At 38.1% G+C, this 13,682-nt stretch overlaps 3 protein-coding genes across 3 annotated transcripts; all 3 read left to right on the top strand.

Moving 5' to 3' along the window:
• The first annotated feature begins 188 nt into the window (after positions 1 to 188).
• Positions 189 to 3,969, top strand: PBRP (plant-specific TFIIB-related protein). The gene is made up of 3 exons (XM_059600855.2): positions 189 to 851; positions 2,162 to 2,320; positions 2,960 to 3,969. The coding sequence occupies exons 1-3, from the start codon at positions 270 to 272 to the stop codon at positions 3,791 to 3,793; spliced, it is 1,575 nt and encodes a 524-aa protein (XP_059456838.2). The 5' UTR covers positions 189 to 269; the 3' UTR covers positions 3,794 to 3,969.
• A 2,596-nt stretch (positions 3,970 to 6,565) lies between these two features.
• On the top strand, positions 6,566 to 10,595 carry LOC132186842 (Leucine-rich repeat (LRR) family protein). The gene is made up of 2 exons (XM_059600937.2): positions 6,566 to 8,128; positions 9,887 to 10,595. The coding sequence occupies exons 1-2, from the start codon at positions 6,980 to 6,982 to the stop codon at positions 10,169 to 10,171; spliced, it is 1,434 nt and encodes a 477-aa protein (XP_059456920.1). The 5' UTR covers positions 6,566 to 6,979; the 3' UTR covers positions 10,172 to 10,595.
• Positions 10,596 to 11,964: 1,369 nt separating this feature from the next.
• On the top strand, positions 11,965 to 12,738 carry LOC132188286 (anti-muellerian hormone type-2 receptor). Its single transcript, XM_059602706.2, has one exon. It carries the CDS (start codon positions 12,048 to 12,050, stop codon positions 12,537 to 12,539), a length of 492 nt encoding a protein of 163 aa, XP_059458689.2. The 5' UTR covers positions 11,965 to 12,047; the 3' UTR covers positions 12,540 to 12,738.
• The last annotated feature ends 944 nt before the right edge of the window (positions 12,739 to 13,682 follow it).

The following is a 13,682-nucleotide window of genomic DNA, read 5'->3' as shown; positions in this document are numbered from 1 at the left end:
CATACAAATAATTTTCAAACCCAATTTAGAAGAAACTTGGTCTTTTATGGTTAGATTTTGTCCCTTAAGTTAATACGTACTCATCATTTTTGAAAGATTGTAAATTTTAAATTTATCAAACTTCACTTAATATATATGAGAAAATATGATAAAATCAGAAGCATTTAATTAAAAACACTGGGATAGCTTTACCAACCAAGCCAGGCCGTCTAAGAAGAAGCCCATCCCACTAATCGCTCCCGCTCCAACCCTCACTCGCAAGCCGCGAAATGAAGTGCCCGTACTGCTCCTTGGCGCAGGGGCGGTGCGCCACCACCAGCTCGGGCCGGTCCGTAACGGAGTGCGCGTCGTGCGGGCACGTTATCGAGGAGCGGCAGTCCCAGCCCCACCACCTCTTCCACCTCCGTGCTCAAGACAACCCTCTCTGCCTCGTCACCCCCGACCTGCCCTCCCTCGAGGCCCACCACGACGAAGAGGACCCATTCGAGCCCACAGGCTTCATCACCGCCTTCTCCACCTGGTCCCTCGAGCCCAGCCCTCTCTTCCTCAGCTCCTGCCTTTCCTTCTCCGGCCACCTCGCCGAGCTTGAGCGCACTCTCGAATCTTATTCTTCCTCATCGTCGTCTTCTTCTTCCTCTTCCACTGTTGTGGTCGACAATCTGAGGGCGTACATGCAAATCATCGACGTGTCCTCCATTCTGGGCCTGGACCACGACATTTCCGACCACGCGTTCCAGTTGTTTAGGGACTGTTGCTCCGCCACTTGTTTGAGGAATCGGAGCGTGGAGGCGCTCGCCACTGCCGCTCTTGTCCAAGCCATTAGGGAGGCCCAAGAGCCCAGGACCCTCCAGGTACATCAATTTTCACTCTAATTCCCTATTATTTTATTTCTTTGTCCTTGTTTTATTGAAGCTTTTGGAATTAATTGGTGCAGTGGGAATAGATTTTGAGGAATTTGAAGCTATTTGCTTGCTCTTTCACATTATAGTCAATACACATTTTTGTGTGGTTAGATTAGGAAAATAGGGCTGGGATTTTTCATGTGTAGAGCTAAGGCCTTTTGGGGAAAACAGAGATTGTGATTCATGTTGCCTGCTTTGAATTCCAGAAGGCAATGCTTCTGCTTCATTTTTTGGTCGATTCTATGAAAATTTACTTTCATATCGTTTTGTTGGCAAGAAAATTGGATTGTTCATCACCAATGATTATTTGTTTTGCATATGGTTCTATATCTTAATGGTTTACTTGTACATTGACCCTTTTATGCATCCTTGGCAGCGGGTATTTTAGTTCCATAAATGAGATTTCTGTGCTTATTCTATTAGCTCTTTCTGTTTGTGTTTAAATACAATCATTTTTATTTCAAGTTCTCGCATTTAAATGCATTACCCTTTTGTAGATGAAACCATTAAATAACTGTTTGGTTTAAGCGATGACATTCTATGTGCATCATGGAAACATTGGCAAGCAAAACTTTTTTAATTTCTGAATTAGGGCCACACTGGTTATATATGTTTTGACTGTTCTTGCACCATATGGGATCATCTCTTTTTTGTATATTTCTTTTAGGCCACGTGAGAATTGCACTGCAAGGCTGCATTCTTGCAAAATAGTTATGATGTTAAAACTAGCTGATTTTAAGCCTACATGATGGTGGCCAGAAAGTTGATTCCTAGGAATTACTTATCCACATCATGTTAATCTAGAAGTTGTTTCATTCCTCTGTCCAGCGTGATAGACATCAATAGTTATTGTTGTCATTGTTTACAGCAATGGTTGTCTTTTGTCCCATGCAAGTGACTTATATTGCACAAATGTTTCCCAATGGCAAAATAGGGACAGTTTCCTTCACAAACTATAGCAATGAAGTCCCCAACTTGTCGAAGCAGCATTGTAGATCACTCTTAGTTACTTTTTCATTATTATTTTTTTGGTACTTGCTATGGGAATCTAAATCCTTCTCATTCATTTTTTAAAATAATTTATGAAACTCTCAGTGGATGGTGTTATTGCAATGGCTAATCTTTTGTCCATTGAGATTAGTGAGAAAGCTTGCTTATATGTGAATCCTCTATGCTTTGTACGTGTCACTTGTAGTATTTCTTGCCAATTCTTTCTAGTTCAGAGCTTCTATAATTTGGTATCTGATTTTATATGCCAGGAAATCTCAATTGCAGCTAATGTACCCCAGAAGGAGATTGGGAAGTACATCAAGATACTTGGAGAAGCTCTACAACTAAGTCAGCCCATTAATAGCAATTCCATATCAGTCCATATGCCAAGGTTTTGCACACTTCTCCAACTCAACAAATCTGCCCAGGTACACTTCTTTGAGTGCAGAGTACCAGTTTGAACCTGATCATCAACTTGAATGACTTGAAATTAAAACTCCTCTACTAAAAAAAAATCCTTGATATCACGTGGTGTGGTAATCATGCAATAGGTAGATTACAGGGATGTGCAGCCAAAAAGATATTTGAAAAACAATCAAGTTGGAGAAAAGGAAAGTGTGTTATAATAGATCGGAGGAGTTGTGAGACTGAAGGAAAAAAAGAGGGATAAAGAGGAATCTCAAAATTACTTTTTGATTCCAAATGGTTGCAAGAGTCTGAATCTGATCCTGCTGGTTTCATATAGGCTATTACACTGGAAACCAAATTGTTTTTCGATGTGGGATGACATTTTTGGTTACAGATCACCTTCTAGTTCACATCTGAAAACTTTATTAATTGCTGCACTGACATTTCTGCATTTTTCTCAAATCATCTAGTCAGGTTTATAGTGCTAATGTTTTGTTCATAGGAAACAGTCTTTATTTCGTATTGGTAGTGTTGGAATTTGATGTGATGTGATAAAACTTGCAACTGTTTTACAATGAAGTTCACTCTATTGAGAATTTTATGCCCGTCCATCTTTTTCTCCTCATCGAATTTGACCATAGTCCTGCATATTGTTTTAGGAGCTTGCAACTCATATTGGAGAAGTTGTTATCAATAAATGCTTCTGCACTCGGAGGAATCCTATTAGCATCTCTGCAGCTGCTATTTATTTGGCCTGCCAATTAGAAGACAAACGCAAAACCCAGGCAGAGATTTGTAAGGTGACCGGCCTCACTGAGGTCACTCTTCGTAAAGTCTACAAGGAGCTGTTAGAGAATTGGGATGATTTGCTCCCATCTAATTACACCCCAGCTGTTCCTCCAGAGAGAGCATTTCCCACAACTGTGATTGCTTCAGGCCGTGCTTCAGCACCTAAAGTTGATTTAGTTGAAGTGACTTCTTCATCAGACAGAGACAAGCAATCAGAAATCAAAGGTAACAAAACAATTGAGTGTCCAGATACGGGCCATCTGGCCCGAGCTAAAGAGGAAGCTGAAAGTAGGGGTAACTCTCTCGGTGCCTCTAACCCTGTGTTGAGCCGACCACCCACATTCTGGCAACCCCAGGCCCCATTTGTGACTTCTGGCTCCAGGACAGTGGGGGAAAAGATTCCGAATATCTCTCGAGGAACAGACATCAATGAACTGCACTCTAACCATCAAGAGTTGGAGCGGAAGGTAGATCAGGATACAAATCATGCGACTACTAATTCCCTAAAGCCAAACCAGCTTGTGAGTCTCCCAACTTCAAGCGGAAGTTCAGTTTCCAGGCAGTTTTGGCCCCCACCTATCCCTGTGCCTCCTCCAAACGTTCGATTTGTTCAGCCACCAAGTGTAGCTTCTGGTTATGCTGAACATCAAGGAGCTGGGAGTCTAAATGGAACTAGAAATGCCAATCAGTTTGGGGATACCTAGCCACATGTCTTGTTCCTACAGTATAGTAGGAGTGGCAATTCGTGTTCGTGTATCAGGTTCAAGTCGCATCAAGGCACGGGTATATAAGATTATATAGGTCAACTCTAACTCAACCCATTTAATCAAATGGATCAAACTCTTTAACTCTAACTCACTAATTTTGTGTTGAGTTTTCAGATCGTGTCAAAAATTGTTGGTCTTAGCGTATGTGCCTGTAAAATATCACGAAGTTTGTTATGAGCAATTTTAACTATTAAGTACTCAAAGCAGTTCATTGCCAAATTGAGAATGGTTTATGTTCTAACAAAGTTAATTTGATTGGTTAAATGATCTTAATCATGTTTATAACTCGTACGTGTTTGATCTAGAGCTTCAATGCCCTTATTTTCTAAAGATCCAGATTCAACGAGATCACCACTATATGATTAGTTTAATTAATACCTGAGGAACAAAAGACACTTGCTGCGGGGGTTATTGTGAATTTGGAGAAGAGCGTGATGTAATTTTTTTCACTTTATGCCTCCACGATACTGCATTTTCTTGTTTAACTTATCAGGAAACATTTGAAGCACACAGCGTACCGATGCAGTAGTTTTATTTTGTCCATGTTTTACGTAGTTCATATGAGGAAAAACTCGAGTCCCACCTGTTAGGACAGGGAGTTTAGGCACATGCTCGGATTATTCGAACACTTGCCCATATATAGCCGGGTTTGAATGCTCTTCCACATAATGTATAGTCCCATGGGACTACACCTTTTAACAACCGTTTGAAAATGAAGTGTTCGGGCTTTAGATAGGTGGGGTGGGGCTTGCGTTCACATGGCTTCTTTCTCTCGTTTATGGACTTTTGTTCTTTCTTTTCTCCTCTATTATCAGGAAAAAAGAATTGTCTTTGACTAGATTTTCTGTATAACCCTTGTGCTCTTTCAAAGTCATTTTCCAAGCTATTACACTTAGTTTGTAATTTTTTTTTTATTGAAAATAAATAATTAATACGTATGATTTATTGAAATATAGAACCTTTGATAGTAACTTTAATAGTAGAAAATTCTTTGATGAGTTAACCCCAAGAAAATATTTTCTTACATATATGTGGATATTGGATAAGATGCTGAGTCACGAGAACAGAAAGCTACAAGCCTACAAGCCTACAAGCTATGCTTTTTCCCAATTCAGCTTTTGATTTGACACTTTTATAGTAAAAATTTGCTTGTCCGTCTCTGACTCTCTGCCACTCTCAGCCTTTTTGGAAGTGCATGTTGCTTGGTAGGCTTATTATTGCGAAATAACACAAGTATTCAAGTTATGAAGGGACACACGTTGGAAATAGAAACACAATTGTATTGAATCACTTCTTTCTAATAAATGAATAGATCCGCACTATCTGATTCCAAGGTTTTATATAGATACGGATACGGACCCTTTTGCAACTGGATCACGTGTAAACGTCAAAAGTCATATTGTACATTAGGCTTTCTTTTCATCTTATAATTCTTAGATTTTTATTTTTTATTTTTTTTTAGAATGAATCATTGATAATTAATTAAGACTGTTATATCAATATTATTAAATAATTATAAGATAAATATCTAATTTTTATTTTTTTTATTTTTTATCTACGCAATCATTTAAGTTGTAGAATTATCTTGACCTTTTAAAAATAGGACATGAATAGAAGTATTAGAACTAAAATTCCCTATAATTAATTATTTGAATTGTAGTTCGTTTGGACAACCAATTGAGAATCTGGTTGAATTCACTTGTCGGAATAATTTCGCTAATTAGGCCCCATTTGACTCATTTCTCATTAGAAATTCAAACAAATTATAATTCAGTCAACAAATTGAAATCAATTTTTTTTTTTTTAAGAGTTTAGAGTCTCGCATGAAACTTGTTGCTATTCCCCTTTTCACGCTCTCATCACGTCATCATCATGCTTCTTCTCTTTGGGCCCAAATCTTATAAAAACAATCCCCTCTTAGAAACCACATTTACAAGATCTATGTATATTGAAAATCATAAAATCAATTTTAATTTAATAAAACACAAATAAATTGATGTTTAAGGTAGATTTATTGACAAAATGAAATGGAGGGATAAATAAACACAACTAAGCTCCAAATTGTTTTAATTTTTCTTTATTAAACCAAAACATTTAAAAAAAAAAAAAAAGAATAAATTTAGAGCTAAGACCCCATTCGTCCGTAGATCTCTGATCTCATTGGGGGTGTTTGTTAAACACCACGGTACTGTTCATTCTCCACCGCACTGTTCATGAATAAAAAAATAAAAAATAAATAATAATAATAATTGATATAGGAAAATGAAAAAGTGGTATTGAAAAGTAAAAAATTTTGTTTTGTAGTGATTTTTTTTATTGGAATAGTAATAAAAAGTAAATGATGTGATATAAAAAGTGAATAATTTGATATAAAAGTAAAAATGTTTTTTTTTTTTTTTAAATGAAGTGAATAGTGTGGTGGGATGATGAATAGTGCAGTGGGGTTTAACAAACAAGGCCATGGTAAACACGTAATTCACCGAAACAATAGTGGCATATCACTAAGACCCCGATATTTATACCCAAAGGAGACGTGTCGGACTCTCTCTCTCTCTCTCTCTCTCCATCTACCTAGATCCTTCTCAAAAACAAACACACTAACCTCAAATCTATACCGTCCATTTAGCCACGTCATCGATGCGTGCCTCTTCAATCCGACGGTCCACGCTGTAGCGATTCAAACACATTTCAACTACACGGGCCAGCCTCAAAACCCGAACCCTAGCCACGCACCCTGAGCCCCTTCCCCTTGAGGTTTATCACGACTCGCCTATTCCAACCAATAGGAGAGAGAGAGGGAGAGAGGGGTCTATTTGTGCCTTCAAAGCATTTCGAACTTGCAGAAGAAAGTCCGTACATCTGAAAAAAGAAGAAGAAATTTTTAGGGGTTTAAGTCGTTGAGAAAGGATAGTTATTGGGTCTCGGAATCGATTTTCAAATCTACGGTTAGGGTTTGGGCTCGGGCTAGAGTTAGGGTTAGGGTTGTCTTACAAAAAAAATTGGTTTCTTTAGGAATAAGAAATTTCTGGTTCGTTTTACAGCGAAATCTGTGGCTTGGCTCTGAAATTGTGGTTCTCCATGCTCTGAAACGATTCGTTTAGGGAGTTATTGAGGAATTGGTGTATGAGATATAGGGTTTCGTATTTGATGGACGAGATCTGGGAGCGAGCCGTGGAGACAGCGCTAGACGGCCAAACGGATCACGCCTCGGCTCGAACCCTAACTCTAGACGGCGCCGTAAAGTGCGTGCAAGGCCGGCTTCCCCCTCCGAGCCTTCTAGAGAGGTTCCAGAATCTTCAGCACCTCTCTATCGCTAACATCGGCGTCTCGTCTCTCGAGCAGTTCCCTCGGCTTCGGAACCTACAGAAGCTCATCCTCTCCGACAATCGGATCGCCGGCGGCCTCGAGTTCCTAGTCGAGGCGGGACTCGACTCGCTCCGAGACCTCGACCTCTCCAACAATAGGATTCAGTTCATCGAGGATCTCGCCCCGCTCGCCCAGCTCAAGCTCGTCTCGCTGGATCTCTACGAGTGCCCCGTGACGCGCGTCAAGGACTATCGATCTAGGGTTTTCGGATTGATCAAATCGTTGAAGTATTTGGATAAGATGGACGCGGAGGAGAATGAGCGGCCGGAGTCCGATGACGAGGAGGAGGAGGAAGAAGATGACGAGGATGATCCCGGGAGTGGCGAAATTGATGGTGAGGATAGGCCGTATGTGATGAACAATGGGCACAGCGAGGGGGCTGAAGGAGTTGTCGATGTCGACGAGGATGAGGACGAGGAGAGCAATGCAGATGAGGAGGAGACGGAGACGGCTAGGAGAGTGAATGGGCCAAATCATCAGGCCAATGGGTTTCGGGTTGAGCGTGTTGAGGGAGCGGATGGTGATGAGGATGAAGAGGACGCTGATGATGATGAAGACAATGAATCGGGGGAGGAAATTGATGAGGAGGAGGGTGACGATGACGATGTAGTTGAGGTGCACGAGATTGAGGACAGTGATGATGAGGAAGACGTGGTTGAGTATGATGAGGAGGACGAGGATGACGAAGAGGATGACGAGGATGAAGAGGAGGAAGTGGACAATGACGAGGGGGATCTTGCGGAGCCGGAGAGTACAGGGCGGTTGACGAGCACAGAGGGGGAGATTGATGGACACGAGCAGGGTGAGGATGTTGGAGATGAGGAGGATAACGGTGAGACTGGGGAGGAAGAGCAGGGTGTTGAAGAAGTTGGAGTGTTTGAGGACGAAGAAGAGGGTGAGGAGGAGGTGAGATTCCCTTTTACTTGCGTGAAAATCAACTTTGAATCTGTGGCATTTTTTTCCCTCTAACTGATGTGGCTTTTGCTAGATAATGCTTATTTTCTAGTTGCTTCTGATATTTCTTGTTTGGATTTGTTGATTGAATCATGTCTATTTTTAGATTCGTTATTTTCATATAATCTTCTGCATCTGCATGATGAATTATGTTTCTGTGTTTATTTGCTCTTGCTCTCATACATTATTTAGGAAAATAATTGCTTAAATACGATAATTACTACTCGTGTGTCTAATGTGATTCCCGCCCTAGCTAATGGGTAGTACATTCATCACTTGATCTGAGCCTTAAATGGTACTCGTATGTATTTCTATTTAGTGGATGAAAAGGTTGTTAAGCATATTCTATTTTGCATTCTGCGGTTGAACTGTTTTACAATCTTTTGCATTTTTTACTCTTGTTAAAAAATTAGTAATCTTTGGGCAATTTTTGGTTTTGGTACCAAACCTATTTTGAAAACTTTTGGGTGTATGGTTATTTATTATTAAAATAGGAGAAAATTGTGGGGATACTGCTGGTTCACTCTATTTTGCTGTTTTAAGCAAGATTTGGAGATTAAAGAAATTATGTAAACAACTATCTTTGTTTGGAAAAGTAAATTTTGAATTCACTTCAACTTGATTTCACAATATTAAAATATCTGTTGGTATGATACAGGATTTGAAGTTTTCCCATAGATGCCCTTGATTCCAGTTGTGTTGGGATGTTTTTCATGATATTTTAAGTTCTTCCTAACTTATCTTTTTTCTGACACTGTTTTTCTCGTGGTGAATCATCCCCTGTTTTTTTAGGTTTTCAATATTTCACGACATAGTTGGTCAAGCATAGTGTGTGATATTTTAGATGTTCAATGTCCCAACATTCAGTTTGTTGTCATGTTTTGTGGTAAGATTTGTTTTGTGGTATCTTATACAAGCAAAAATCACGGCTTAAAGTTGCTGAGTAAATTGCTTAAAGCCAATTTTGTGAAGTGTGCTCTGATTGCTGCTGCATTAGAACTTGTTAATTGACAATGGAGCTGTCTTTGTGCACCATATAATGGGTAGTGACTAACGTCCTTCTGATCTTACTTTCCTTGCATGTTGTATTTCTTGGTGTCAAGCTGTTTTTAAATGTGGATTTTTTACTCTAATTTTTGAACTTATTATATGTTTTCATTTATTAATATTCAGTTTCGTCCAATACATATTTGTTAGTGTTGTGGATGTATTCGCTTGTTTATATTTGGTGTACTTGATTTGTTGCATAAATTTTTGTATTTGTTGAAACAAAAGTGCAGTTGTATATTTTTGGTGCCATGTATAAGTTTTCCTTCCCATTGGCAGCGTAAACCATGTAGTGACTGCTTTTGTACGTTATTTCAATTTTTGTATTTAACTATTTTCATTTTTTTTTTTTAATGCTTTTTGGTTCTATTAAGTTGTTTTTATTGTTAATTTGAGTTTTTGCTCAATGCTGAGATTATTCCTTTGGATTTCTGTTGGTTCTCAGATATCTTGCATAATCTTTGTTCCAAATATGTCTACTGCCGTTGGCTGTATTGAATACTTTCTTCTTTTAGTTTGAGGTTTCCTCGGTTATTGAGATTATTGTTAAAATTCCTGTTATATATTTTAGTATCATCCTATAAGTTATGTTAGATATTGTGTGTGTGTGTTGTTTTTTTAAAAAATCTATCAACTCAGAGAAGTTTGTTTTCATTATGTCAGGAAGAAGACTATGGTGCAGGATACTTAGTTCAGCCAGTGGCGCAGGCTGAAGAAGATGATGATGGAGGTAGTGATATGGAACCAGTAAATGAAGATGATGCTGAAGAGGAGGAAGAAGTTGAAGATGATGACGATGTTCAAGTGCTGCCCCCACCGTCTTCTTCGCACCTTAAGAGGAAAAGGGACGAAGACGCAGACACAGACGCCAAGAAGGATGAGAATGGTGAGGATGACGAGGAAAACGATGATGTCGACTACAGCAAGTCATCCAAGAAGCATCATTAGCACTCAGCTCTCAGATCTCCCATGTTAATGTTATGTTAATGTCTTTCAAATATGGAAACAGGTGAACCTCACATTAGATAGTTTGGTTGGTAGTAGTATGGTAGTGATTTTGGCCATCTTCTTGGACAATTTAGTGATTTAGTTCAAAAAGTCGTTAGGCTCATGTCCCCGCTAGCTATTCTGATATAGCCGTTACACCTTGTTTTTCAAATGACAGTTATGAGCGGTTCACCGCCCATGATCAGTAAGTTCATTTCCAAGGGGACTAGTAGTAGGAGGTGACCAAAAAAAAAATTCCTGGAATTTGTTTTTTTCTTTTGTTTGTCCAAGCAGTTTTCGGAAAAAAGGGGGGCTGTAAAACGATTGTAGATAGTTACTATCTTTATGTTTTATTCAATCAAGTGGGCTTGAGCTTTTCTAGTCTCTTATGACGTGTTCACTACTGTCTTATTTTACATCTGACGTGTATTATTTGTAGGTTGCTTTATATATATTTATTGTCGCAGGGAAGGCCAGGTGGCAATAAGATTTATTTTGGTTTGATGGGAAAGGATGTGGTGCAAGTACCCCTTGGTACTGAAACGTTCTGATGATCGTTCATCATGTGATATTCGTCCTTAAAACTAGGTATCCATCATTGATCCAACGGTTTAACGTCGACTTTACTCTGTTTAACCTTTTTTTGCGGGTGAAGCAGCTCAACTGTTTTTGATTCCATTTCGTGGTATAAAGTCCGTCCTAATGCATGTGGTAGCCTATGTGGCAGTCAATTTATATTATCTATTCAAGCGACGCCGTGTTCGACTCGCTTAGCCGGGTCAAGCTCCACTTTAGTGTCTCTACCATCTTTTCGCTGTCAATTCAGAAGCCTTTTAATTCTCGATAATTATATTCTTTTACACCTATTTTATTATGACAAATATTAGTCTAAGAATAACTTCTCATTTTGTCCATAAAAATTTATATGGTAAGATGTTATATCATTAATTTTTTTTAGAAAAAAAAAAAGATAAAACAAAAAAGATTTGACTTCTTGTCACATGAACTTTTATAAGCAAAATATAAAGTTTTTATTAGATTATAGTATATATCTTTTACTACACCCACACATAGGCTGACATGGCATAATATGAGCAAAATGTTCATGTCACAATATTGGTGTGCATGTTGTAATAAAATAATTGCGATTTGTCGCATTATTATTTAATTATTTATTGTTTTTTTTTAATTATTTATTAGTTGATATGATAAGTAACATGATAACTTATAAGTTGACAAAATCCAAATCTTTTTTATACTTGGGAGTGTTCAATTTACTAATAATTTGGACAGCTCATAGAGAGAAGGTTATGGGAGACAAGTTCGAGCAAGTGGGCCTTGCAACTTGTTATTTTATGAAGTAGCTCAAATCATTATTCAAACTAACATGGCAATTTATATGTACTACATAATTAAATTTAATTATTTGGTAGTTAAGGAATTGTTGCATCAACTTGTAGCAGAATTTACTGGATATTTGGATTCATTAGTATCAATCCTCCAACAAAAAATTATTTAAAGAGCAATAGTATTTGTCATACTAATATTTCACAAGTATCCCACTATGTTTAGGATCTAGTATCAATTGATTTTTTATTTCTTATGTTTTAAACAACGGCTGATTTAAGTTCAGTATAGTAAAATATCGGTTTGGTAAATAGCATTTCTTTTATTTAAAACCTATCATTTTCAACTTTATTTTACTTTTTATGGTCTCTCTCTCTCTTTATATGATGACTTGGAAAGAATGCCTCTCTTTCTCTCTCTCTCTCTCTCTCTCTGTGCGGAAGAAAATTTGTAGGACTAGGCCAACAGCTTTTTCTTGGAAGCCTCAAAGATGTTGCTATTGTCACCCGCATCAACATCCCTACCGTCACCACGAAGTAACTCTTTCAATTTCACCCATGGAAGAGCAAGGTTGCATGCACCACTCAAACTCTTGGGCATGGCAAAAGAGAGCAGCGACAGCGGCAACGTCGGCGTTGTAGAGAAAGCTGCAATAGCTGGTGGCTTGGTCTCAACCCCAGTGATAGGCTGGTCCCTCTACACGCTCAAGACAACTGGCTGCGGCCTCCCGCCTGGGCCAGGGGGCTCAATAGGCGCAATAGAGGGCGTCAGCTATCTAGTTGTTGTGGGAATCGTAGCTTGGTCCTTGTACACCAAAACCAAAACCGGTTCGGGTTTGCCCAATGGTCCTTTCGGGTTGTTAGGAGCTGTTGAAGGTCTATCGTACTTAACTTTGCTTGCCATTGTCGTTGTGTTCGGGTTGCAGTATTTTGAGCAGGGTTATATTCCCGGCCCTCTCCCAGCTGACCAGTGCTTTGGCTGAGTTCTCTCTCTCTCTCTCTAGCAGCTAATGCGTTGTCGACGACCACTAGAATTCTATCCTGTGTCTGTGGCCACACTTCATCCAAGCTGTCATGTTAATTTTCTTTACGTATGTTAAATTAATAATGAAGATTGTGAAAGAATTTTAATTATCTTTGTTAGAATATTATATTTAACAAATTTTTTATTAGAGGTGATCATTACCATGCATTTCTCGCTTTGCACAAGATTTCTGATGATTTTTCACTGGAAGCAGAGACGGACTGAGTGGAGGGTATGTAGTAGGGGCCATAGGCTATTACTATTAGGCTCATATATATATATATATATATAGCCAAAACATTATTATATGCGTATCTGGGTATGTAACTTAAGGCACGAAAATCAAATAATTTAAGATAATCCAAAATAATCAATATAATGCAAGAATCTCTTCTCTATTCTATTGACTCTATCATAGTATCTTCTATTTGAGAAGTCACGAATATGAATAAAAGTGTAAATTTCTACGCCCATAATGCAGTATAATGGGTCATAACTAGAAATATTTTTAGTTGCATTTCCATATCTCTCCTCTCTCAATCTAAATTGTAAGTGAAAAATACCCGCTTTTTCCACGGTTGTAGTTTAGAGTTCTATTTAGTGGGTTTTTTTCGTTTTCTCATATACTTTACAAAAAAAAAAAAAAAAGAAGCTATACTAGTATCTCAAATAAAAAGAAAAAATCAATTCTATCATGGCAATACGTTTTCCTCCAACTAGCTTTGAAGAAATTTTTTTAGCACAATTTATAAAATTGATATGTGTTTTCTGAATAAGTGAGAATTACATAATTTTTGAGAAATGCTACACTTCTCAAAAAATTTATCTAAATGATGAATCACAATTTTATATAATTCATTATTTTGAGAAATGTGTCATCATTTTATGGGCTTGTGACACATCATTTAAGAAGCAAATTTTGGAAAATTTTTTATAGAAAGCATATAGCATTCCTCTCATTTTTTAACGAAAAATGAATATTCTAAACGAAGTGAAAAGAAATTCAACTTAATTAAGTATGTGGGTGAAAAGAGGGTTACGTTAGTGGTTATTTGCTAAAACTGCTAATCGCAACCGCCTAAGCAGTTAGTAGTTATTTAAT

Source organism: Corylus avellana, chromosome 6 (genome assembly GCF_965113065.1).
Source record: "Corylus avellana chromosome 6, dhCorAvel1.hap1.2, whole genome shotgun sequence".
Lineage (NCBI taxonomy): Eukaryota > Viridiplantae > Streptophyta > Magnoliopsida > Fagales > Betulaceae > Corylus > Corylus avellana.
The sequence above is the reverse complement of the archived record's forward strand: the minus strand, read 5'-3'. Positions and strand labels throughout refer to the sequence as shown.

Bases quoted from the DNA above. Each gene is read 5' to 3' on its own strand.
- PBRP (XM_059600855.2), top strand. From the start codon at position 270: ATGAAGTGCCCGTACTGCTCCTTGGCGCAGGGGCGGTGCGCCACCACC. The intron at 852-2,161 runs GTACATCAATTT...TTTATATGCCAG, and splicing joins AAGAGCCCAGGACCCTCCAG to GAAATCTCAATTGCAGCTAA. The intron at 2,321-2,959 runs GTACACTTCTTT...ATATTGTTTTAG, and splicing joins AACTCAACAAATCTGCCCAG to GAGCTTGCAACTCATATTGG.
- LOC132186842 (XM_059600937.2), top strand. From the start codon at position 6,980: ATGAGATATAGGGTTTCGTATTTGATGGACGAGATCTGGGAGCGAGCC. The intron at 8,129-9,886 runs GTGAGATTCCCT...TCATTATGTCAG, and splicing joins AAGAAGAGGGTGAGGAGGAG to GAAGAAGACTATGGTGCAGG.
- LOC132188286 (XM_059602706.2), top strand. From the start codon at position 12,048: ATGTTGCTATTGTCACCCGCATCAACATCCCTACCGTCACCACGAAGT.